Source organism: Cervus elaphus, chromosome 19 (genome assembly GCF_910594005.1).
Source record: "Cervus elaphus chromosome 19, mCerEla1.1, whole genome shotgun sequence".
NCBI classification, from domain to species: domain Eukaryota; kingdom Metazoa; phylum Chordata; class Mammalia; order Artiodactyla; family Cervidae; genus Cervus; species Cervus elaphus.
In genome coordinates, this window is record NC_057833.1 from 47,601,804 (window position 1) to 47,628,696 (window position 26,893).

Sequence of the window (26,893 nt, forward strand, 5' to 3'; positions counted from 1 at the left end):
CTGCTCCAGAATCATGTCACAGCAAGCAGGACTGCCAGGACTCAGAGCTCGTGACTCCTGTATTATTTCAGTGTTCTGGACTTAAAACCAAGATGATAAAGCATTACCGAGCTCCTCAAAACATTTTAAAAGAGGCACTTGTAAAATCTGAAGTCCAGCAATTGTTACACAGAGATGTAAGCCATGAGTTAAAACCAAATAACCGTACCAGCCTTTACTTGGTGGTTCAGTTCAGTTCAGTCGCTCAGTTGTGTCCGATTCATTGTGACCGCATGAACCGCGGCACTCCAGGCCTCCCTGTCCATCACCAACTCCCAGAATCCACCCAAACCCATGTCCATTGAGTCGGTGATGCCATCCAACCATCTCATCCTCTGGAGCTCTGGACAATTTGGTTGTGAACTACATATATCACTCTCTGGACTGCCAAAGGGGGAGAGGAGTGATTGACCTCCCTCATTCCAACCCTAAGTATCCTTTCTTTCAAAAGTAAAGGTAACCAACAAAGGGCACAGATGAGTAACAGACCTTTTGAACATTGGTTGGAAAACATGAAACGTTAGCTACATTAAAGATATCTGGCCTACTTCTATTACAATGTTTCTAATTAATCTAATTGGATATTAGCATTTTAATAAAATTATTTCAGGAGCCTTTCTCAAGGGAGATAGGACCTCACAACTATTCCCATTACTCAATTTTATCCTCCATTTCACTTATAAAGAAAAGGAGGAGCAGAAGGACAATACAGCTTCCTAGGTGTCTACCACAGAATAGACAGAACTTGATTTCCCTATCTTTCTCTTATGTTTTCTTCTTTAAAAAAAAAAAACAGAAATTAAGGACTGTCAACAGAGTGACCTAAGAAAAACTCCCTAAATGATTCTTGCTTCTTGAGTCACTCATTCATCGTGAAATCCTATACACACAAGCTGAATGATGACAATCTTAAATCTTGAGGGGCTAATTCTTTTAACAAACCATATTCTGAAAAACATAGAACATGTTGCTCTCAACAATTTTTTAATGAAGACATTAAATAAAAAGCAAATGGCTTGGGGGAAGATTCATAAAAGAAATTAAGACAACAGACTGGTTAAGCTGTTCTTGGTATCTCTTCCCACTAAACAAAAGGATAAATACAGAAGTTCTGCACCTACTGAATTTTCCTTTAGCAAATTAAAACCCTTTAATTGTAACATATTATTAATAATACATCAGAAAAAAAAAATACATCAGGCAACTTTTAGCAACATGATCAACTGATTCTTGTAAGCTTTTGGATCACAGGAGCCATTTGTTCAGCCATTCCTAACTCTTGGAGAACAACTGCATTATCAAACAGCTGTTAGCTGGGGGTGGAGGTGAGAGCAAACAGGACCCTAGTGCATTACTATTCCCTACTGTCTAGGCTCCATTTCAGATGGGAAATGCGGCTTCCACTGTTAAACACCATGGAATTTATAGGTAAATTCCATATGAAGGTATCCTGCTTTTCTTTCTGACCAAAGTATAAAAAAATTCCTTGTTTTAAATGTAAGCAATCACAAATAGTTAATGTTTGTTTAAACTTTTATTAAGAAACTAAAGCAAAGAAGAATTTCAAAAAATTAATATACAGAATTCTAATTTTAATTCTAAACAAATAAGAAATCTACACCAAGAACTAAATAGCAGAGTTTACCAATATTCAAGAATAAAGGGGAATGGCTAAAATGCATTCACAGTCACTATTTCTTCCTTCAAAGCCTCAGATTTGGACAGAATACAAAAATTTGGACAGGATACAAAAATTTTTCTCATCCATCTTTTGTTATTATAGCCTATAAATTCAGAGAAGGTGTTTTCTTCCTATAGCAAATATGCAATATGCAAAGCCTATAAATTCAGAGAAGGTGTTTTCTTCCTATAGCAAATATGCAATATGCAATTCCCTGCCTACTGGGTTTGATGACATGTGAGTCCATCAGAGATTCTTTCTTAATGTGTTTAGGTAAGATAAGATATCAACAAATAATAAATATAAATAAATTTATACAAGTTATAAAGTAATACAGCATGAGTTATGTATAGATAAATACAAAGACTAGGAAATTTCAAGGAGGAAGAGATTACATTCAGCTAGAGAAACTGAGGAATGCTTTACTAGAATAACATTTGGGTTGGGTACGGACTGTTCCTTCTCAGAAGGCTTTATAGTGGTTCTGACTGTGGTGGTCTTAATTTCTAGAAAGTAATCTCAATACTGATCTTTAAAACTCAAGTTTCTATCTTATCAAACTGTTCATTTTTTGAAGCGATCAAAAATGTAAACATTACAGTCTATATAAACAGCAGTTTGGGGACATAAATAAAAAGTTAATTATAATACCTACTATGTGGGTTAGGGCTCCATTATTTTCAAAACTCTCTTTCTCTGATCAAATCATATCTAAAAGGCAGAAGATGCTTAATCATAGAACCACAATTTTTAAGTATTCAACTGAGCAATACCTAATTGCTTTACATGCCTTATCAAATCTATATTCAAAATTACAGGAATAAGAATGAAGGAGATGAAATCAATGGTTTAACATTCAAAGGTCAGACAATGAAAAAATAATGGCAACTAAGAAATGATATATATTAACCACAGAACTCTTTGTATGAAAAGTTTTAATGAATTGTGAGCCATTGACCATTACAGACTTTAAACCTTAATATTTCTTCTTTCCTGTGTGAAACCAGATAATTAAACCAGTCTATCTCAAGTATGACAGAAGACCATAGTATGAATAAGAGTAATGTTTTCTTACCCATCCGCATGCTTCACTAAAGTTAAGAACCAAAGAGAGTGCTCCTGGTTTCCCAAGTCAACAGAGCAGATCCAATTACACATTTCTTCCCGATCACAGTTTCAGTTGAAATACAACAAATACAACTTTGCCTTTCAATAGCACTTTTTATCCACAGCACAAGCACTTTCCCATTATTTTCTTCTTTACCCTCAATATCCTTGTGAGGTAGTGAAGGGAGGGAGCAAGGATTTTTTTTTGCAGATGAGATAACTTAAGGTGAATTTTGATCAGTGGTTCTCAGCCTTGGCAACATACTGAAATCATCTAAGAAGTTTTTTAAAATCCTTATGGTCATGTCATACCCCAGACCAACAACAGAATCTTAGGGTATGGGACCCAAGTATCAATATTTTTCAAAATGCATATGACTCCAAAGTATAGCTAAGGTTGAAAACCACTGGTTTAGATTATTTGTATTTAATATTCAGATGCAACTGTCTTCTACTTAAGTGCTCTCTCAGTAGCAGTGAAAAAGAGACTCCATTTCCTCAAACACTGTAACAGTTTATCTTAGTATTCTATACAACTACTATTGGTATCCGTAACAATTTACCCGGTTATAAACAAAAGCTCCTTACTCCCCTGATGCTCATGCTAAATAAGAACCTCCATTTTATAAAATTTGCAAATCAGATATTAAAGAATTTAAATCTCTAAGAATGGCTTTTTGTTAAATATTTAGGCAATTATTTGATTCTAGGTTCAATATGCAATAACCATGTGTTTCTGTTTTCCATTCAGCACCTTCAAAACTTTGTTACAAATTAATGTTTACTAATAAGACAAAACATAAGATATAAAAAAAAACTCTGAGCAAAAGCTCTTGGAATTGTTCATATCCCAATCTAGTTTTCTAATTAGTTCAATATTTTTTTCCTGAATCAGATATCTTCTTTAGTTAAATTTTAAACTTTGCAAAACTGAGTTGTTCCACACCAAGAAAAAAAATGCATTTCTGTAGCAGCTATATTCTCTAATACATTTAACATATAATTTCACTCTAGTATTAAATATGGTTTCTAGGAAGTTTCTTCCTTGATATGGGTATCAAAAAGGATCTTTTACAGATTTCACCTTTAAGCAACATACCAAATATACAATAAATACTTGTGTACACCTTTCAGGTGGCAAAAATGAAATCATTGCTCATGACTGAAATCCCTTGCTTCATGAGAGTACTGATAATATTAACTCTCAAGGAGCAACCCAAGAACCCCAGCCAACTGCTTGCTGTCCCTAATTTTATTAGATGCAAAACAAAATATGCATACAGCAAAACCTAAAAAGTACAAAGATTCCACTTGCCTTAGTCAATTCTTATCACAAAGATGTATCTGAAACCATACAATTTATACTTTCATACAGAAAGATATTTGTTTCTGTTTCTTTTCTAACAAAAGAAAATTTCAGTTCATGTATGTTGAATTATTAATTTGAAAAAGTATTAGTGAAATCAGATTTATTAGTCAAAAATTCTGAATAGGAATTAATGTTAAACTCTTCTACAATGAAACCTTCAAAATATTGCCAACCTGAAGTTTCCAGCATAAGATGTTTTATTTCAAGTCCCATGGGGGCAATTATCTATAATGAGATTAAGAACATTCTTAAGCTGGGTTCAGGCTGGCACTGTTTCAGGTGGCTGAGTAAACATTTTCTTGACAACCCCAATGACAAGTTTGAGGCTTAGACTGTTGCATGATGTAAACAATATGAACTTAAAAAGATTATAATATCTACAGCATTATAAAGTTACAAAATAAAAGGGTCATTGATCCATTATTTTCTTAAGGTCTGTGACTAACAACTTTCATATCTGAGGCCTATAAGAACAAATGGCAATGTTCTTTATTCTTACAAGACACTTTCTCAGAAGGTCAAAAAAATAAAACCAGATGCACATTATTATTATTACTGATATATGTATGATTAGAAATAGATTTGCCTTCCCTCAATCTTAGCCTGGAGATGAGGGACATTTACAATAATTTTGATGGTTAAAAAAATAAATCAGACTGTAACAGCTATGGAAACTGTAAGCCAAATATAATACAAAACGAGCCAATACAACACATCTCTTAAAATCCTCTTCTTTGTAGTTACCAGACTGTCCCTAATGTTGTTCTAATTTTGTACCATGTAGTGGTTTTTAAGAAACTGAACTAGAACAAAGCAACTCCTTTGCCCTGTTTTTTTTTAGGTTTTTTTTTTTTTTACACACATACTGTATATACAACTTTTAAAATAGCTGCACAATTTTATATCTCACTGTTAAGAGAAGTGCAGTCCAGGCAGACCATGCTTCTCAATATATTAAAAATATTAAATAAAACCCAACCAGTTTCATACTTTTCCAATAGTCAAGCTGGTTGGAAAAAAGGGTCTGGAGAAAAAACAGGCAGTTGTAAAACAGGATCAATCTTTCTTCACAAACACACTACTTAAAAACTCTTGCTAGTTCCTTATCTTATCCCTTTGACACCATCTCTATGATCTCACCTTAAAAGTTGGAAATAACACATTGCTAACTTAGAGACAAAATCTGTTGAAACATGCATATGTCAACTGCCCACTCAACCAACTGCAACCCTGAGGATTTTTCTGGCCCAGTAGAAAGAGGAAACACTAAGATCATCTCTGCTGTAGAGTTGCTTCTCCAGTTAACAATATCATGTGTTTTTCAGGATGTTTCTTGGGCATGCATGTATGACACTGTCACTTCATGATTCTACTTCCCACAAGCAGATATCTCCTCCACTCTGTCTTTCATCCCAAGAAAGCCACTGTCATCCATCCAAAGGTTTTCCAAGGTAAACCAAAGTCACTTCCGTGTTGCCATATACAGCAGAAACTGCTGGATATAAGCAGACCTTTGGAAGTCCTCTAAAGGCAACCCCCAGGAATTCATATCCACGTTCAAAAGCTAGAGTCTTATCTTCCATGTCCAAGATGACTCGAATTCTTTCTCCTATCTGCAAACAGACATCAAAAGAAGGTTAGAAGAAACCCATCAAAGGCATAATTAGAGGAAATCAAGTTGAAAATATTATTAAGAATATGCATCTCAAAAGTTATCTAGAAAAACCAACAAAGTTATTCGGTCAGGGAGAAACATCGAGAAAAAGAACACACATCAATTGCATCACAAATGTTTTGATAGTCTTTTTTTTATTTTAATTTAATTTTATTTTTTTTTTTTTGATGGTCTTTTTTAAACTTAAGACTTGTGTGGGATCAATATTTAATACTGACAATTTTAATATTCTTTCTGAACAGTCCCAAGATTTTATTTATTCTTTTTAAGGGCTTTTTAAAGAAGGTTACCTCTAAAACCTATAACTTGGCACATTTTACCAAAAAAAGGCACTCTAAATTTTCTCAAAAAATAAATAAATAAATAAATTTTCTCAAATTACTACAGTAAATGCATACAATGGAATGTTTTCCAACCTTAAAAAGAAATTTTAGTATGTGCTACAACATGAGTGGACTTTGAAAACATTATGCTAAGAGAAATAAGCTAGACACAAAAATACAAGTATTATACTATTTCACTTATACCAAGCACCTGGAATATTCAAATTCACATAGACAGAAAATTGAATAGAGGTTACCAGAGGCTGGGAGAGGAAGAAATGTGGAGTTATTGTTCAGTGGGCACAGAGTTTATGCTGGGGATGATGAAAAAGTTTTGGGTATATGTTGGGTATACATAGTGGGGATGGTTGCACAACACTGTGAATGTATTTAATGCCAATAAGTTATACACTTACAAATAGTTAATAATAAAGACTGTTGTGTATATTTCACCAAAATAAAAAAAAACACTATAATAAAACACTTAGCCATTAAATTATACAAAGCAGTTCTACATACAATATGGAAATTATATAATTATGAATTGTCAAATCTGGCTATAGGTTCTAAAGACACAAAATACACTTATTAAACAATCACTTTGTGGTCCACTAATCTGAAACACCTGTTTGTTAAAAAAGGAAAAAAAAGCAGCACTGATTGTTAAACTGAACATAAGCACAATTATCCAGTTCTTTTCACATATGGAAAAGTAAGCAAAGAAGTAGCATGCTATATCCTTATAACATGCATATGTTAGAGGTTGTTGCATCTATATACCTGGAGGCAGAGAGTCCTAACACTTTTCAATCACAAATCATAATTGAACACTTTCCGGTTATGATATCCCCCAACTGCTATCATTACCTTCCTTCATTGTATTTCCTATCACAAACAACTACAAATATCTTTTTCTCTCTCTCTGCCCAACTCACAGATTAATCCCATTTTATGGACCTAAGAACTTCCAAATTACCAACATCACTATTTTACGAACAAAGCACAGATAACAACAAAAATTAGAAACAAAAAGCTAATATTCTGATGAGTATTTGTTGAGTGATTTTATATTATCTCATTTAATTCTCACATCACTCCTAGGAGTTATCCCTATTTTACAGAAGATGAAAATAAGAAAACAGAACCACTCCCCATGAAATTTTCAAGTTTGCTTTATCTTTGAGCATATAGCATGCACACAGCACAAGGAGTAGAAAGGCCAAGTTTTAGGTGTCAGAGGACAAAATTTAGAGATAGCAGCACCATTAGAAACTTAGAGGAACACAAGAAGCAACAAAACCACAAAGAGGATGAGCCCCAAAATAAACTCTGCCCAAATCCTTGTGTGAGGACTGCATTACACAAACACAGGGAAAACCCTCAGCGAACCAGGCAGAAAAAGCAGCAGCTAGAAGCCAAAAAAACCGAACAAAGACATTAACTGCTATATACAGTTTCAGTCCAGGCAAGTTAACTGCCTACTAGAACAAGAAAACCCACAGTTTTCAGAACAAAGCAGTTTCTAAAGGAACAAAACATTCCAGAGTTATTGTATTGTCTACCAGGTCCAGTTTTCAGTTAAAAAAATGAATGGATATGGAAAGAAGCAGGAAAGTACAACTTATACACGTGGAGAAAAAAGAAGTCAGTAGAAACAGACTCCAAGTGGGCCCTAGATGTTGGATTTGGAAAAGACTTCAAAGTAGTTATTATCAAATATATACAAAGAACTAAAGAAAAACACAGTACTAATAAATAGACAGACAGAGATCTCAGTGGAGAAATGGAAACTATAAAATGAACCAAATGAAAGTTTTAGAGCGCAGGGGCACAATAACCAAAATTCACAGCCTGACTCAACAGTGTTGCAATGACCGTGGAGCTTAAATGACAAGAAGAAAAAAAAACTATGAACTTAAAGATAGAACAACAGAAATTAACAAATCCAAAAAACAGAGAGAAAAAGGGACATAGCTCCAGAGGCACAGAGACAAGGAGAATATCAAGCAGTCCAACAATTACATTAAATATAAATGGACTAACTACTCAAATCAAAAGATTGGGTTAGATAAAAAGAAAGATATAATTATATTTAAAATGAGTCCCCCAGACTGCTTATAAAGACAGAATAAATGTAAAAGGATGAGGGGAAAGAGGTACTCGACAATAGTAAACATAAGAAACTTGGACTGGCTGTACTGACATTAAGACAAAATAGACATAAACACAAGGAATATTACTAGAGTCAAAGAAGGTTATTTCGGGTTTCTCTGGTGGCTCAGTGTAAAGAATCTGCCTGCCAGTGCAGGAGATACGGGTTCAATCAATCCCTGATCCTGGAAGATCCCACATGCTGCAGAGCAACTAAGTCTGTGCACCACAACTATTGAGCCTGTACTCTGGAGCCCAGGAGCTGCAACTACTGAGCCCACGTGCCCCAACTACTGAAGTCCACGCACCCTAGGGCCCGTGCTGCACAAGAGAAGCCACTGCAATGAGGAGTCCACACACCTCATCTAGAGAGTAGCTCCTGCTCGCTGAAACTAGAGAAACGTTTGTGCAGCAATGAAGACCCAGCATAGCCAGAAATAAATAATACATTTTTTCTAAAAAAAGGTCATTTCATAATGATAAAAGTCAGCCACATAGGTAGATATAACAATTATAAATATGCACATAATAACAATTTCAAAACACATAAAGCAAAAACTCACAAAACTGAAAGTATAGATAAATCAACAATTACAGTTGGAGATTTTAATACTCCTTGGTAAATGACAGAACAGGTAGAAGAAAAACTTAGAAAGCAGAAGACATAAATATTGTTAACCAATTTGACCTAATTGTCTTTAATAGATTATTCCATCCAGCAACAGAAGATATTCAAGTACACATGGACATTCATCAGGATAAACCGTATGCTAGGAATAAAACATCTCTCAATAAATTTAAAAGGACTGAAATCATATAGAGTATGTTCTTTGAAAAACAAAAAATAAAGGACTTTCACTATAAAATCACGGGTAGTGACAGAACTTTATCTTCAATGATTATTAAGTCCAGACATCCTTCTCCTTAGTGTACCTGTATAGCCTGAAAGAACAGTAAGGAAAGGATTCTATGAAAGAAAACCTTCCCTACTTTTATACCTCAGGAAATGGGATATATTTTTAGTTCTTCTACTTTATTATGCTTGACTTGAGGTCAATAGTAAAGCTAGAGCTTTCAAACCACATGTTCCTCTAAAATGCGCAATCTATAATTCTTTAAAATTTCCAATTTATAAAAAAAAAAAAAAAAAATTTCCAATTTATCAGATTATTATTTTTTAGATTCTGCTGAATCTATGGTGATCATATAGCTTTTACAAATAGGAACTATAATTTTGACCCTATAATAAAATGAATATGGCTGAAGGTTAAGATGAAAAGAATTTTAAAATGCAGTAGTTTGGTCCAGTGGTTAAGCTTCTGTGCTTCCACTGCAGGGAGCAGAGGTTTGATCCCTGGTCGGGGAACTAACATCCTACATGCCATGTGGTGGGGCCAAAAAACAAAAATTAAAATAAAAATGTAGTAGTTTGCCTGAACTTGCCTATCTTTATAGAAATCGTTGACACCTCCAGAGGCTTTGAATACAATCCACAGGTAAGTAGCAGAGAAAAAAGTATGTATATACTCGCACAAAGGTGCATTTGTGGGGGTGAGGTATATAGAAAAAGTAATTTAGATGTGCCATGTTGTAAGATTATAATCTAGAGTACAAGCTGGCAAACTATGGCTCCTGGGCCAAATCTGGCTTGCAGTGTATAAATAAGTTTCTACTGGAATAATAAACAACAGAGTTGAACAGTTATGAGAGACAGTATGGACCACAAAGTCTAAACATTTACTATCTGACCCTGTACAGAAAAAGTGTGCCAACCCGATTTAAAGTAAAGACAGATTGCTCAGACTGAATATGTATAAGGAAAAAATATTAAGATACTAAAAGATAATCACAGTAGCCAAAAAAGGCCAGTTACACTATTTATTTAAAAATTACCAAAAAGACAAATAATGCTGCTATATAAAACTTTGTAAATTTAAAACAAATTAAGGCATGATTTAACAAAGGCTCACTTTTCAGAAAATACTTGGTTTCTCACCTGATATTTTGGTGCATTGTTGCACTGTGGAAAACTGCCATTGACTTCTCCATTATGTAGTAGATTATTGTCCACTAGATTCCAGCCCCAGCTCTGGTCATCACTGCCCAGCAATGCCACGTAACCTTGGCACTGCATGGGGGCTCGTTTTGTAGCAATTCCAATCACTGCCACAGTGCCCAGGGGGCCCTCCCACCACACTTCCCATGCATGGCGGCCCTCACTGAAACCAATCTTGGTCCTTGCACCATCAGTGCTCTGAGCGATGGGGTTTCGATGTAAAGTAAAACCATTCTTCTTAATGTAGACATTCCTGGAGCAGTCATTAGTGCTGAAAGCATGTTGGAAAGCACGTATCTGAAAAGATGAAAGACCAGAGAAAGAGAATTTTATTTTTCTTAAACATTAAAAAGTACCCAAACTTTAGGGTACATGTCTTTAAACAATAAAATTATATATTTTAAGTAATACAATAAGTATTTCTCAAAGATGGCTCATTTTTGGGATGAGACACTAACATAATAAATTACACAACATTAAAGATACAACTGCCAACTGTTTCATTATTGACCAAAATTCTAAATCGCTGTATAATTTAGTAGACTTCTTAAGACAGCAAAAGATATACAGAGAAATCCTTATATTTCAGAGAGAATACAGAGATGTTTTTGGGTGACATAATGATATTTGGGAATTGCTTTGAAATATCCAAGAGTGGAGTGGGAGATTGGACAGGGTAAACATGAAACTAGACTGCCCACGAGTTAACCACTGGTAAAGCCTGGTGATGGGTATAGGGAGGTTGTTTCCTCTACTCTGGTTTATATTTCATATTTTTACATTAAAAAGTTCAAATATGCACAGCTTTCATGTAGGCAATGCTGTCATCAAAAAGAACGGTATTTTAAGTAAAACAGGGAACTTAGTCACATTAGCTATGAAAAATTTTAATAACCACAAACTATCTTAGATCCTCTGGCCTCCTTGCTAGGTATTACTCATACACTAAGACATCACCACTCTTATTTTACCAAATCAAATAATCCCCTAGATAGCATCTAAATTCAACCACTAAAATTTATAAACAGATAGTCATTAACAGCAGCTACCATTAACAGGTTAGTTGACTTTCAGTAATCACTAGTCTTTTAAACTTCCAAAATAAAGACAGTAAGAAAATTGTTATTACTATACCATTTCTCATGTTTTAATAACTTATAGCTTTTTGGTCTGTATGTTTTTCAGAAAATCCCTTCTTTACTCAAACTGTGCAGAAGCAGTTGAAGGCTAGGACCTACTGCTTTAGTTAACCTGAGAAATCAATTCCAGAATCATAGAATTTCAGCATAGGAAAGACCTTAAGACCTTTACCTAGTTAAACTCAGGAATTAGGACACAGGCGTAAAAGTCATGTAGTTAGCATAAGAGCCTCAATAAGTCAAGCATCCAGTCCCCTCATCCAGTGTGCCCTCCCCTTTATCGTCAGTGAGTGCTTCACTGTTTAATTGTTGTACACCATCAGATCACAGATTAAAACGAAAACAAAAAACCTCTTTGGTTCAGGTGTCCCATGTTTTCATAAGGGGTATGTAAAACTGAAGTATATCTAATTTTTTTCTGTATCTATTCGTATTATAACAACCTGAAAGTGCTATACATATCCCAACCATTTGATTCTAGCTAAAAGTATCTTAAAAAAAATCTAATCTAATCTAAATTTATCAAACTTTTACAGGAAATACAGAGGACAGAGAACATGTTAAGCAAAACCATACGAGTGAAGTCAGCAAAATCCAGACTGAGGATTACTCTCTACAGGGTAAACACCTGGGTTTCTTCAAGAAATAAAGTGCAGGGGTGAGAGGTGGGAGAGATGGAAGGTGTATCTGCAGACAAAATTAGCCTTAAGAGACATATCAACTGTCATGAGAACCTTATATAGATAGATCTTGCTTATATAAACTGAAAATTAAAGATACAACATTTGACATTTTTATGAAAAAACTGGAAATTTGAATGCCACACTTCGTATATTAAGGGGTTATTTATTTATACTACAGATGTAATAACGGTATTGGGATTAAGTGTCCTTATCTTTTAGAGATAATGTGAAAAATCAGATAAAATGGAAAATACACAAATAAAAACAGTCTATAGTTCTTGCTATGTAGTCTCATACACAATACGGATTTTGCATTATAGCAAACAGCTTTCAATCTCTAGTTTAGGATGTAAGTTTTAGATTTAGAGAATTACAATTAGATGTCAAGTATGACTGGAATAACTAATGTTACTTGGTAATATGTAAAATACGAACTTCTAAAAAGAAGTCAAATCCTAATTAGACTGACAACTCCAAATGCTTTCCAGTTTTACACTGGCCCAAGCCTGTTCTTATCCTTTTCTCAGCTACCCTCACTCCCTGGCAATCATATTTGACTGTTCCTTTTTCTTCATCCCAACTCTGCCAGTCAGTTGTCCATCTATGTGGACTTGTTTTCTTGCAATTTCTCTCCCAGTTATCCTCTTCTCTGCTCCATACACTTATTCTGGTCTTGAATACCTCTGGCATAGAAACCAACCCCTGCCTTCTTGAATTCATCTTATGGACTACTAGTTATTCTAAAGCACAGCTCTTACTTTGTCATTCCTTTGCTCAAATTTCTGTGGTTTCCAGCTGTAAAACAAAGCCTAAACTACAGACTGAAGCCTGTATGTCAAAGACCTCCATGATATCTCTAGTTTCTGCTTACCTTTACAATCATATACAATTACAACCAACTACAATTCAATCTAACTATTTTATATCTTTAGCCTTCCCTCTAAGCTACAAACCATAACAGATGCCTATCTGAAAACTCTTGATGTCTTAACACTGTAAATTCTGTGCTACCAAAACTGAACTCATTGTTATTCCTCCAAAATCTAGCCCAGGTAATCCCTATATTATGTAAGCCAGATACCTAGAAGTCATCCTGAGCACCTCCCTCTTCCTCATCCCGATTTCAAATCTACTGCCAAGTCCTGTAGCTTTTATTGCCTAAATTTCTCACCATCTCTTGTTCTACATACTTATGACTATATATATTTCCAAGGTTCCCCTCCAACTGGTTGTTCATTCTTAAGTCATAATAACCTCTTAAAAATGGAAAACTATCATATCACCAACCCCCAAACTCCTAACTCTCCTTTGCTTACAATTTAAAATGGCTTCCTTTCGTTTGGCTCCAGTCCACCTCTTCCATCTTTATCAAACTTGCCTCAATTTTGCTCTCTGTGGTCCAGTCACACTGATTATTTTCTGTCACTCATACTCACCAGGTTCCCTCCTGGAAGGCTCTTCTCTCTCTCTCTGGCCTATTTATCCTTTTTTCTGGTGGGGGGGGGGGGTCGGGTCTCAGCATTATTTTCTCAGACAAAGCCTTTCCTGACCTCGCTGCTTAGGTCAAATTCTCCACTACTGACATTCAGAGGACCATGGATCTAACCTTCATAGGACTCATCACAAATGCAATTTTACAACTGTGTGACTATTTGATCAATACCCACTTCCCCCCACTAGATTAGTGCTATATGGGAAAGCATCCATAAGCGTTTGTGTTTTTATTCAGCATTGCATCTGCAAAACTGAGCATAGTACCTAACATGCATTTTTTTTTTAATAAAAATATATACTATTCAAATCCTCTGCTTTCCACTATCTTGCTTTTTGTTCAGGGTATTTCCTCTTAGTAAAATGTTCATATACTTCCCATCTTTAAAATTCAGCTCAAATACAATCTCAATCCTTCTAAAACTGTTCACTCAACTTGTGAATCTCCTTCACTAAACGTCTAGTTTCTAACTAGTAACCACTAGCTATTTCTATATATTTTCTTTCCTCTTCTCCTAGACTGAGAACTTTCCTACTAGGCTATGTATATCCTTTTGAATTAATCTTTTATCTTCAAGATATTCAAGAAAAGTCCTGCAACATCTGAATGCACAAGTCTATAACACCTACAGTGCAAGTAGTACAAAGGCATACAAAGTATTAAAATTTATAACCCTCTGCAAAGATAAAGAAAAACAGGTAACATAGGCTGCCTCCAATCTGGATGGTGGGGGTATAAGGACTAAAGGAAGACATTTTGCTTCTTTTGAACACTGACTCACATGAATACATTATTTATTACATATTATTACATGAATCTTGAATCATGTGAACATGTCTATTACAGGCCAACTACAAAAATGTCTTAATTTAAAATAAGTAAAAATAATAAACTTTATGGAAAAATAAAAACTAAATAAGAGTCATGAAACCTATATGTTTATTAGGCACAGTGAGACAAAATTGCAATCTTCTGCCCTCTACTATATGAATTACAATTATTATCCACTGAGCATCTACTAACTGTCCTGGCGACTCAACATGTTATTTCACTTAATAGATAAACAATTTGACATATTTAAAAGTAGTAATCCTTATCCTAACCTTATTAAACTGAAGCCTATTTTATTACAGAAGAATATATTTTACATTTATTTCACATGGAAAAAAAATTTTCTCCTTACTCTGGCCCCACTGGCAGTCTAGCATTAAAAAGATATGCTTTCCCTCTTTTAGCTGTTAATGTATTTTTATGTTTACCATATTCTAGATCAGACTTTATCCTCTCTCATGTATACTCTTGGTGACTGCAATCCTAAATAGCTGTATCCATCCAAACTGAACTCAAGTTTACAGCCATTTGTTTACATTGCTTGAGGAATGCTCTCAGTCCTACCAAGATCTGCTACTTGACATTTTTATTTGTATATGAAGGCAAGACTAAGCACAAGAGTCTGGCAGCGGGGGTTAAAAGGCACCAAAAATGGAAACGGCATGTTGGATGACAAACAGAACAAAAGAGATACACCAGCAAGGTGGAACTATGAAAAAGTTGGCAAGGCAATAGCCAGTAATAGTGGGACATGGCAATATTATGACTGTTAAGTGGCGCCAATGGTACGATGTTCTATTCAAAGCCTTTATCTTTAAAGTTAGCAGGATGCCTTGGACCACACTTATTTATAAGCCTGTAACATAGCGGAGGGAATTCAAGGTACTTCGGCAAAAATAAAACATAGTTATAAATCAGAGCTTGGAAAACGTGAGGTGAAATAAAAAATCTTAGAAACTAAGTAAATAAGGCAGCCGAGATGATCTAATAAAGGACAGAGAGAAAAATAGGATTAGAGTATTGAAAGCTACAACAATGGCCTGTTTTTAAGGGGATAGACGGTGGAAAGTAGAATGACTGATGGAAACCAAGGATGGAAAACCATCTGATCCTTTAAAAAGTGCATCACGGAAGTGGGGTGGGTTAAGGAGCAGAACTTCAACCCAGAGAGATCTTTATGGCGGGGGAGGCGAGGAAGGGTACTGACTGGAGCGGTGGAAAGGCACTTCTGACTCAGAAGCTTAGCTGAGAAACGCTGAGAGCTGCGCGGAGAAGCGGGACAGGGGGCAGCGGCGTGGCGCGGGGCTCCCTCACCTTGGCCTTGTAGCTGGGCAGGTTGCAGAGGATGTCCGTGCGCAGAGCCTCCTCTGCCAGGCTGCGGGCGCACAGGCTCCGCCACACCTCGCTGTTCTCATCGCCGTGCAGGCAGCGGTACCAGTGCTTGCACACCAGGGCGCAGCTCCGCAGCTCGGACAGCTCCAGGTAGGAGAACACCAACTCCAGCACCCGGCTGGGCAACCGGCCCCCGGCCCCAGAGCCCGAGCCGGCGCCCGCACCGCCGCCGCTACAGCCAGCGCCGCCCGAGGCTGCCCCAGCCCCCGGGGCCGGCGCCGCCATCGCCTCACCAGCCGGCCCGAGGGCCGCCGCCGCCGCCGCCGCTTCCCCCCGTCTCTGCTCCAGAGGCCAAGCCTCGCCTTGAGACCGGAGCAGCTCGCTCACCGCCCCTTTCACAGCTAACCGCCCGGCCCCTCCAAACCACTCCCGCCCCTGCCCGGGGGCGTCCGCCGCGCGCCCCGCCTCACTGAGGGCAGACGCACCGACTGCACGGGCGTCCCCCGCCCCTCCCCCGCGGCTCAGCGCGGTCGCCGGAACCGCCCGACTCGTACGGCCTCCCCGCGGCGCGCCCGTGGCTCCGCCATGCGGGTTGAGGGCACGAAGCAAGGACGCACGCCCAGCTCGCGCGGTTCCTCTCGGCCCCGGATGTGACTATTTGGCTGCGGCGCCTCCCGCCCTACGCTAGACGGGATTGGGCGCTCGCCGGTGAGGTCATCGCCAGGCGCCTAGGTGGGAAGCGGGAAGCGCAGGTATGAGGTTGGCGCGGGTGGGTTTCAGGCTATCCTCCCTTTTTCCCCCTTTTTGATATAGTGACCTCGCGTTGGCTTTTTTGGTCCCCTTTTCCTATAAGGTTTACCTGGGTCATTTGCGTCCCTGCTTGACCATTCCAACCTAACGCAGGAAGCTTCGCTCTCCTTGCTAGCCAGTCCTAGCTCCGCCACCTTGAGTTTGAGTTAGATCTTCTTCCTTTTCCTTCGCCTGCTGAGGTCGTGTTTTCCTGGTCAGGCGTTCATGTTCTCCCTTAGTACCAGTGCTTATCAAAACGTGTGTGCTAGCCTGTATATAGCGTGTGAGGTCGCCACATCTAAATATCTCCCGCCCCGCTCCCATGTTTGGGTAACCTTAAAGTACTCTTTAAGTGCTACATTATTTTGGACAAAATATGGCCTTTCCCAGTCTTTCCTACTAACCCACCGATTAGTAGGCGAATTGAGGTGTGTTTTTAACTAATTAGACATTCTAGTAGGGAGAATGACATGGAGGCTATAATTAAGAAAACTTCTTGGAAGGGAAAGAATTTCAGCATTATTTAATCATACTACGTTTTCCTAGGTGGCCAGAACGTTTTCCGACAGCCTTTAAAGAATGCTTGGTAAGGGAAAATAACCGTCATGTGAGACAGGCAATCTACTGGGGCCCTTTACGGGAGAGTTTATATAACTCTCAAAGCAACACTGCGAAGTAATTGTTATAATAGTAGGGCTCACAGATTACCTTAGTAGTCAATGCCACTGTCTTTCCTTTATGTCGTAAGGAATCTTTTCGAAAGCTCTCCTACTGTGAATAATCCATTTCTTGTTTTCCAGTAAAAACAAAAGAACAGCACCTACCATCTGTTAAGTGGTGTTTGATTACTACTTGCCAGTCCCTTCTTAGATGTTTTTTCCTCCAAGCTTAGTCACTCAGATTCTTTTCTTTCTTACTAGTGTCAGTGCCACAGCCCTTCAACCACTCACTTTGGAAAACTGAAATGTGTGAAGAAAAGTTGACCAGTATACTTACTACAATGATAGTGACTATCATATTATTTAAACCTCAGGCTAGGGAATTTATTATTCATTTTTCAACTTTCAACCATCCCAGGAAGGCAGCCCATGTTTTGTCTGGAAAGGCACTGAAGTTTCTTTTACATCTTCAGGGATAGAGTTGGTCCATCCAAGAAGGTGACAAAGAAGAGACAGAATGAACAGCTTTAAAGGCACAGACCCTTGAAAAGTCAAGTGGATAATGGAGATATGACAGGAGCAAGAACTTAGCATTCAGTTATTAAAGACATTGGCCTCTATCCTGTCTGCCCTGGTATAAGTGAGGGAGAGCCTCTGAAGGATCTGATGAAGTAAATCTAGTCCAGTCAGTGAGGTAACTTTTTTAAAAAAAGTACCCCCAAGTGGCTGAGGTAGGATTTCAAAGTAGGAAAAGCTTTCCTTTATCACTACCTCCTTTTTTCTTTCTTGCCTGCTCATCACACTCAGGACCATGTCCCCTCCCCCCATGTTCAGTACTTTCTTTCTGCCCTTTGGCTGCTTAGAACTTCCATCTTGCACTCCACCCTTCATAAATATGTTTTCAAAGTACCCCACCTTCCTCATCCCCACACTCCATAATCTCATTAGGTGTTGGAAGAAAGGCATCTATTATCTAATTAAACTAATTCACAATAGGAAATGGTTAATTCCTGTGCTTGATTCTTTAGGCTTCTACCTTTGAGAAGAGAAGCTTGTTGACTTGATACCTGAGTGGAGATAGTGGCACTTAGCTACTTCCAGGTAGCTCTCCAGTCCCAGTGAAACAAAAACAAGAAATGGCAGATTGCCAACTCATTTCTAAAAGATTGTTTTGATTTAACCTATATGTAGTTAATTTTTCCCACTACCTTCTACCACAGCAGTCTGATTAATACTTTTTGATTGAATATTTCAAATAATAGCAAATAACTTCAATTTTGTAGATTCAGTAAACAAGTGATTTGGCTCGGGGTGGGTGGGGGGTACGCTGGTTGAATCCCTGATCAGTATTCTGTATGATTACATTAAATGCCTCGAAGTGTATGGATTTCTGGAACTTTCCCAGCTCTTTTTCCTAATATTTCCTGTAATAGGTCTCTATTTTAATTTTTCTGACTAGCTGGGTAATCAGTGAATATTATCCATGTGGTGTAGAGATTAGAAGTTTCATTTGTTCTTTACTCTGGTGGGTAGATATTAAGGTAGAGCTGACCTTGGACTTGTGGGGAATAACAGTCCAAGAGTTACTACTGCTTCCATTATGGAAAATTTTACAGGAACTGTATTGTTGTCTATAGTAGTCTCTTGAAGTGCAAAATTCATTTATTGCCTAACCTCTTACACTTTGGGGTGGAGTTTAACCATATGTATCTTTAAAGTTGAATTAATCTTTTCTGGAAAAGAGTTACATTAGGAAGAAAACCAAAACTTTTGTCTGCAAGTCAACCTTTACTTAGGTCCTCTGTGGGTAGATGTGTGGTGGAGAAATAGAAGTACTAGAAACCCTGCTTTGTTTTTGTCTTAGTGAAAAACCTAATATTCCAACACAGATCCAAAACCTTTATGGACACAAAATCCTAAAACTATAGAGGGCAGACTTCTAGACTTTTAAAGTTAATTCACTGTAGAACAATTAAAACTCTGACTTAGGAATAAGTGATCTATACTCTAAAGATTCATGACATAGATAAACTGTTTGTAACTTAAGTAGCCTTTTCAATGATTAATTCAAAATTCATATTTTTAGTTAGGATATTGTCTTTATCATGTGAGTCAATAGTCATCACAAATGACAGTTCCTAAGCCTGAATATTAATACCTTTCATTTTAAATTGTGTTGTGTGTCCTTTTTCCTTGGTTTATCTGGAACGTTTGGCAGAAGTCCTTGTTATGGTTTGTTGTTGTTCAGTTGCTCAGTTGTGTCTGACTCTTTGCGACCCCATGGACTGCAGCATGCCAGGCTTCCCTGTTCTTCACTATCTCCCGGAGTCTGCTCAAACTCATGTCCTTTGAGTAGATGCTGCCATCCAGCCATCTCATCCTTTGTTGCCCTCTCCTCCTCCTGCCCTCAATCTTTCTCAGCATCACGATCTTTTCCTTCGAGTCGGCTCTTCGCATTAGGTGGCTAAAGTATTGGAGCTTCAGCTTCAGCATCAGTCCTTCCAATGTATATTCGGGGTTGATTTCCTTTAGGATTGACTGGTTTGATTATGGTAGAAAATTATTTAACTACTATGTCAGTACTTGTCAGCAAAAGTCAAATCACCAGAGTTCCCTGTCTTATCTGCTGGAGTCGTTTCCTCTCCAAACCTCTCCTTTAAAATGTATTTGCTTCAGTCTCTATTTAATTAGTTTCTTCTGTTTACTGATTGAGTGCTTCTGCTAAAATTTTTTAAATGTATCTTTGTCTTTTTTTGTACTTTGTTTTGTATATGAAAATTGCTGTATCTGATTTTGTGATTATGTTTCTGTTACTTTGATTACTATTAGATCAGTGTTTGTTTGTTTTTTTTTTTTTTTGGCAGCCTAGTTAGTGATTTTGTATGTGTGTGTGGCTAAAAGTGGGAGGAAACAAACTTGTGTTGGGAATAGAAACTTTAAGCAGATTAAATTATTCTTCAAAACAGTATTTGGAAATTTATCTTTGTACAATTGAACTAAATTCAGGTATTATATCTGAAAATACTAAAGCAACTATTGCAGTTTCTTAGTAGATAAAACTCTCCTTTGTCTTGTGGAATGAAAAATATAATTTGTTCAGATAGATTTGTTTGCTTCCTTTTGTCTGATCATTTAATTGTATAAATTGCCCCAATTTCCTTTTTTGCTTTACCCAGGAGGTAATTGGGTTTCCAGGTGTCGATAGTGGTAAAGAACCCACCTGCCAATGCAGGAGACAACAGACACAGGTTCTATCCCTGGGTCGGGAAGATCTCCTGGAGGGGGGCATGACAGCCCACTCCATTATTCTTGCCTGGAGAATCCTATCCACAGAGGAGCCTAGTAGACTACAGCCCAGTTGGGGGAGGGGGGCGCAAAAGACACACATCTGAAGCAGATCATAGCACACATCATAGCAGCAGCAGCAGCAGCAGGAGACAGTTAAGGTAGGGGGTAGTATTATGTGGCAATTCCAGTTTAAAGAAACAGGCTGCCTAGCATATCAGGAATCTAAATAATTCACATAGATACTACTGTTATATAAGTGCAAGTAGGTGATAATGTGATTTTTTTTAATGTGAGTATATTTAGAAGCAGTAATGAATTATTAGTAGCTTTTGGTCATTTTCTGTACTTTCAAATACTAACAGGTTAAACCTGTTATTAAGTAGAATTGTTATAAAAAGGTCTTCATTATTTAGAAATTTAGGATTGTTTTATTCTAGATCCTAAGTACAAATCCTGAACGGGTGACTTTGGGAAAATTATTTTAAATTTCTGAGACTCAATTTAGTTATCTGTAAAATGGAATGATACCAATCAGAAATGTTGTTTTGAGAATAAAATTAAAGAATGGACTGAATTAGTCTCCAATGAGAAGACCCAAGGGTTTGCATTTTTAATCAGTTCCCCTCATGATTAGTGGTATAGTACAGGTTCTCAATGGCTTCCGTGGTGGCTTAGTGGTAAAGAACACATGTGTCATGCAGGAGATGCAGGTTCGATCCCTGGGTCAGAAAGATCCCCTAGACAAGGAACCTACTCCAGTATTCTTGCCTGGGAAATCCCATGGACAGAGGAGCCTGGTGGGCTACAGTCCATGGGGACAAAAAAGAGCTGGACTCAGCTTTGCAACTAAAACAACAGGTTTTCAAATTCTAGCATACATCAGAATCACCTGGAGGACTTGTTAAACCACATTGTTGGGTGCTGACATCAGAGTTTCTGATTCAGTGGGCCTAGAGTGGGGTCCAACAATTTATATTTCTAAAAGTTCCTAGGTGATGCTAGTGCTGCTGGAGACCATACTTTGAGAACCATTGGTGTAATATATATGATGCCACTTTGACTAGCCTAATAGAAGTAGCCAAAGTGACGATGATAATACTTTTGTTGAGTTCTCATTACATACCAGGCACTGTTACATGCATTTGACATTTATTATGTCATTTAATCTTTTCTGATCTCATGAAATGGATGTTATTATTACCCCCATTTTATCGAGACGAAAAGTGGGTCATAGATTCAGTAACTTGCCCAGCTGATAGGTAATAGAGCTATTCAAACCCAAAGAGTCTAATTCCAGTGCTCATTTTCCATAAACATTATTCAGATAAAGGATATAACCTGATGATTGTGTGGCCCTTTCTTAAAAAGGACTTTTCTTAATTTAAAATAAGTGTATTTATTGTTTATTCCTATGTGAGCCTCACATCAAAGGCTGGAGGACCAGACTTACCTCGGTACCTGATTGCAAGGAAAACACATGTAGGCATGTGCCAGCCACAGTTTTGTATTAACCAGGCTTTGTAGGCTTGATCTTCAAATGTCTTTTTTTTATTGATTGAGTTTTTTAGATGTCTTTTATTTTTTAAATGAAATATTGAATTTGTGTCTTACGGAGTTCTTATGTAAAACATGAGATTATAGTTAACCCCCCTCTTCACAGAGTTACCTGGGTCATTATGGCAGTCAAGTGGACTGGTGGACATTCTTCTCCTATTCTCTGCCTGAATGCAAGTCAAGAAGGGCTCGTGGCTTCTGGAGCAGAAGGTGGAGATCTCACGGTTTGGGGTGAAGATGGGACTCTTTTAGGACACACGTGCTTCCAAGGGGCAGAGGATGTTACCAACGTCTTATTTTCTCCATCCTGCCCCACCAAACTCTATGCTTCACATGGAGAAACTATTAGCATACTGGATGTCAGGTCTCTTAAGGAACCCTTGGACGATTTTCATGTGAATGAAGAAGAAATCAACTGTCTTTCATTAAATGAAACTGAAAACCTGCTGGCTTCTGCTGATGACTCTGGAACAATCAAAATCCTAGACCTGGAAAATAAGAAAATTAGCAGATCACTGAAGAGACATTCTAATATCTGTTCTTCTGTAGCTTTTCGACCTCAAAGGCCTCAGAGCCTGGTGTCATGTGGACTGGATATGCAGGTGATGTCTTGCAGAGAGTACATGGGTAATTTCTAAATGGGATTTGCTAATAGAATCAAATTATTGATCGGGCTAAATATATCTTGGCATTTTCTGTTCTCTACAGACATGCCTTATGTATTTAGGAACTGTAAACTTTATGTCTACTGAGTGTTTAATGCTAACTTGACAAAGTCTAGTAGATTAACAAAGTAATTATTAATCTTTTACTTTTTCTCTATGCTTTAAGACATTCTTAAAACATGAGAATTTGAATATTTGATTCTAAACATCTGTTTAAACAAACCATACTAAAGACAGAGTTTATCACCCACCCACTCTCCATAAAGTTTGTAGTTTAAAAAAAAAAGTTAGAGGGCCTGGATCTATTATTGGTTTTACTCTAAATCACTGGAGTGAGAATAGGCATGGCTTCCCTTTGGTGATCACTTACCACTTTACACTGCTTTACATATATTAGTTTTCTTTCTAATCACACCCTGATCATACTGTTTCTTTTTTATAAATGAGGAAACTGAGATTCAAATTGAGTTTTCCCACAGATGTCTGAATTGGAATTCAAACCTCAATCTCTCTGACTTTAAAGCCTATATTTATTCTCTGTGACACCAAAGATATTTATTTAAATAGATGATACGTGTGCCCAACTCTGTTCTAGGCATTGATCTACTTTCTCAACTACTTATAGTATCTTGTAAGACTCCTGGTCACTTCCAGGCCAGTGATCTTTACCACTTCTCTATCCTCCACACCTCCTTATAATTTAGAAATAAATGAGACTAAATTTAGTTGTTGTCACTCTGACTGCCACCCCGACCCCAAGCTACTGGTCTTTTTACTAGGAAGAATCAGTGGATGTCCTGCTGCACTGGGGCAGCCCCTAAACAATTAAAAAATTTCCTACCAAAAATTTGTAGTGCCTCTGTTGAGAATCATTTTACACCCACAGGGCACAGCGATCCCATGACATCAAAATTCCTTTTCTACTCCTAGGTCTTGCCCAAAACTTTAATAAATCTACATTTTTCTACACTAGTGAAGATAATCTGCTTACTTTGTTGGGCAGAAAGACCTACACAACCAGTCAGACATCTGTTTTAAGTAGGCTGATTGTACAGTGTCTCTTTGACTACTCATTCATTCATCCTTAAGCTATACCAGTTTTCAATCACTGGTTCATTAACTGTGTTAGGCACGGCAGTCAACCAGTTAAATGTATAGCAGTCACAGATTAGATAAGAAGCAGGCATCCAGAATTTACCATTTTACCTCCAGTTCTAGATGAGAAGGTTTAGTGCCAGGCAGGTGTTAGAGAATACTATAAGAAATAAATATATTGTGAAAAGAAGTCTTTTGCTTTTTGATTTGTCAAGAATTGCTAAAAATTCACTGTAGATTAACTGCTGCATTGGTTTGTGATATATAACAAAAGTGACTAAGATAGTACAGTCATTACTTCTAACTGAAATTACTTCTTTAACTGGAGTTGAAACTATAATTTCTTCCAGTTTGCTTCTTAAAATCTGGTTTTCTGGTATTTTTCTGAACTTTAAGAATAGCCAGCGTATGGAGGGGTCCAAGAATGTCGGTATGATAGTGGAAGGGAGTTTTTATCAGATTAATGAGAATAATTTATCTCTGAACAAGGTGTTTTATCTCAAGGCAGGAACTGAATTATTGCCACACATAATAGATAAATTCAACATACCTATCTTTGTTATTAGAGAAATTATAAAAATTAGATCCTTTGATTTAGATAGGTTTAAGTAGAAAAAGTGATAGTGAAAGGGCCTTTTTTTCCCCCTTGAAAATGAATCTTTTATGTGGAAAGAAATGTTTTTGTATGAGAAATTTTTTAGCAGGGTCACTTTGATATGCTTGCATTCACTTCTGAGTGTCACCTCTTTTGAAAGTAGGCTGAGTTGAAGGAAGTTACTTTGAATAGCAAACCAAACCTTAGTATAATCAGCAGTGGTAATATTGTCAGTTCAGATCTGTGCTTTTAACTAAACAAGGTCATGCTTATCCTAGTGTCCCTTTTAAATCATGAGTCATAATTTAGGGATGGTACTAGATGGTAAAATAAAGCTGTCTGTTCTCTCTGAAAGTATGAAGAATATTTTCTTTTTCAAGTTGGTTGCTAACAGGAAGACAGTTGCTGAAGTTTGGAGTGAAATCAATTCACAGAACTTACTGCTTTGTTTTAAATTTTTTTTTTCCTTTCTTATCACATTCTTTTTTAAATTAATTAATTAATTGATTTTAATTGGAGGCTAATTACTTTACAATATTGTGTACAATTACTATACAATATTGTGGTGGTTTTTGCCACACATTGACATGAATCAGCCATGGGTGTACATGGGTTTTTAAATCACATTTTATCTAAATCCACTTAGTAGGTCCAAGATCATGGTAGAGAACAACAGTAAAAAGCCAAGTATACCAGGATGTCAAATTAGCAGATTTGTTTAGAACTTCTGCTCTTTTCTCCAGGTACTATGCTAGGCATTAAGCTTCCCTGGTGGTGCAGACGGGAAAGAATCTGCCTCCATTGTGGGAGACCCAGGTTTGATCCTGGGTTTAGTGTATTTAGTTGATAGGTATTTCTACTTGTAACAAGCATAGGCTAAAATTAATAAATTTCCTCATTTTCAGTTTTACTCATAGCAGTTAGGGTAGGATGACTTAAAGAAATTGGCATCTGCTTAAGAGTTTGGGTTACACATTAAAGGGTTTGTTGATCCAGAGTTACTCAGGAGCTTGTTTTTAGATTACACCTTCCTTGCTGCCCATTGGCATTCTAGTCTTGGCACCAGGGTAGCATCCCACTGGCATGCTGTGGTGCCATGTGAATTTTTGTTTAATATTGCTGGGAATGTATCCTGCTAATCATTCTCAGACTACTTTGGTGATTTTGTTAGAAGCAGAATAAGCATGTTCGTGAAACAAACTGTTTAGAACTCTAACTGTGTAACTTCCTCTTATTTAAAGGTGATGCTGTGGAACCTTCGGAAAGCCCGGCCACTCTGGATTACAAATTTACAGGAGGATGAAACAGAAGAAATGGAAAGTCCACAATCACCTGGTCAGCTTTTAAACCCGGCCTTAGCCCACTCTGTGTCTGTGGCATCGTGTGGCAATGTTTTTAGTTGCGGTGCAGAAGATGGTAAGGTTCGAATCTTTAGGGTGATGGGAGTCAAGTGTGAACAGGAACTGGGATTTAAGGGCCATACTTTGGGGGTTTCCCAAGTCTGCTTTCTGCGAGAATCCTATTTGCTGCTTACTGGAGGGAATGATGGAAAGATAAAGCTGTGGGATGTAAGCAGTGAAATTGAAAAAAAACATAAGAGTCCAACCAAACATACTCACAGGAAGAAAACCAAAAGGGCAACTTACACCAAGCAAGGTAGAAACACTCATGCTTCAGTAACAGGTGAAGATGAACATGGCAAAATTTTACCAAAGTTAAGTATTGAACATGGAGAAAAAGTGAACTGGCTGTTAAGTACAAAAATAAAAGGGTACCAAAATATATTGGTAGCTGATCAAACTAGTTGTATATCAGTGTATCCCTTAAAAGAATTTTAAATCCAATAAAACATTTGAAAAACCACAGCGAAACATTTCGTAAATTAAAAATAAATCCACATTCTTTGTTTAAACTCTTTGTCATACATGGAATAATACCATTCCATAACATGTGAGCAAAAGGAGATAATTGGATAACACTTCATATGGTAAGTGACATATTAAAATTTGGGGAAAGAGAACAAATATTCACTGAGTCCTGATTGTACTCCAGCATTTTACATGTGTTTCATTTCATATTCCAGATTAATGAAGTGGGTGACTTCCTTCATTTTATTGCCACAGGAATCAAAACTCAGAGATGTTAAGTAACTTGAGGATCCAAGAAAATTGCAGGCACAATTACTTACCTGCAAAGGATCTTCATTGTCTTGTCAAGCCTCTTGGCTTAGGAAAGCCCACATCCTGATCCAAACGTGGTCACCACATTAGTTATAACATTAGTAATTCCAGGATGTCATAAGGATCTTTACCAAGTTGAAAGAGGAAACCTGTTCTTGCTTGTTCTGTGTAAAGCCCAGAATATTTTACT

At 37.3% G+C, this 26,893-nt stretch overlaps 2 protein-coding genes across 4 annotated transcripts; one reads left to right on the plus strand and one right to left on the minus strand.

The window, feature by feature from the left end:
• Nucleotides 1-2,209: 2,209 nt before the first annotated feature.
• FBXO45 (F-box protein 45) lies at nt 2,210-16,511 on the minus strand. The gene is made up of 3 exons (XM_043874723.1): nt 15,861-16,511; nt 10,342-10,698; nt 2,210-5,809 (listed from the first exon to the last, which is right to left on the minus strand). Exons 1-3 carry the CDS (start codon nt 16,161-16,163, stop codon nt 5,624-5,626), a joined length of 846 nt encoding a protein of 281 aa, XP_043730658.1. The 5' UTR covers nt 16,164-16,511; the 3' UTR covers nt 2,210-5,623.
• Nucleotides 16,512-16,546: 35 nt separating this feature from the next.
• WDR53 (WD repeat domain 53) lies at nt 16,547-26,388 on the plus strand. Of its 3 annotated transcripts, none has more exons than XM_043874719.1 (3): nt 16,547-16,630; nt 22,275-22,770; nt 25,765-26,388. In XM_043874719.1, exons 2-3 carry the CDS (start codon nt 22,291-22,293, stop codon nt 26,359-26,361), a joined length of 1,077 nt encoding a protein of 358 aa, XP_043730654.1. In that variant the 5' UTR covers nt 16,547-16,630; nt 22,275-22,290; the 3' UTR covers nt 26,362-26,388. The 3 variants fall into 3 exon arrangements, with proteins under 3 accessions (XP_043730654.1, XP_043730657.1, XP_043730655.1); XM_043874720.1 differs by lacking the exon at nt 16,547-16,630 and adding an exon at nt 17,214-17,253; XM_043874722.1 differs by lacking the exon at nt 22,275-22,770.
• Nucleotides 26,389-26,893: the final 505 nt, after the last annotated feature.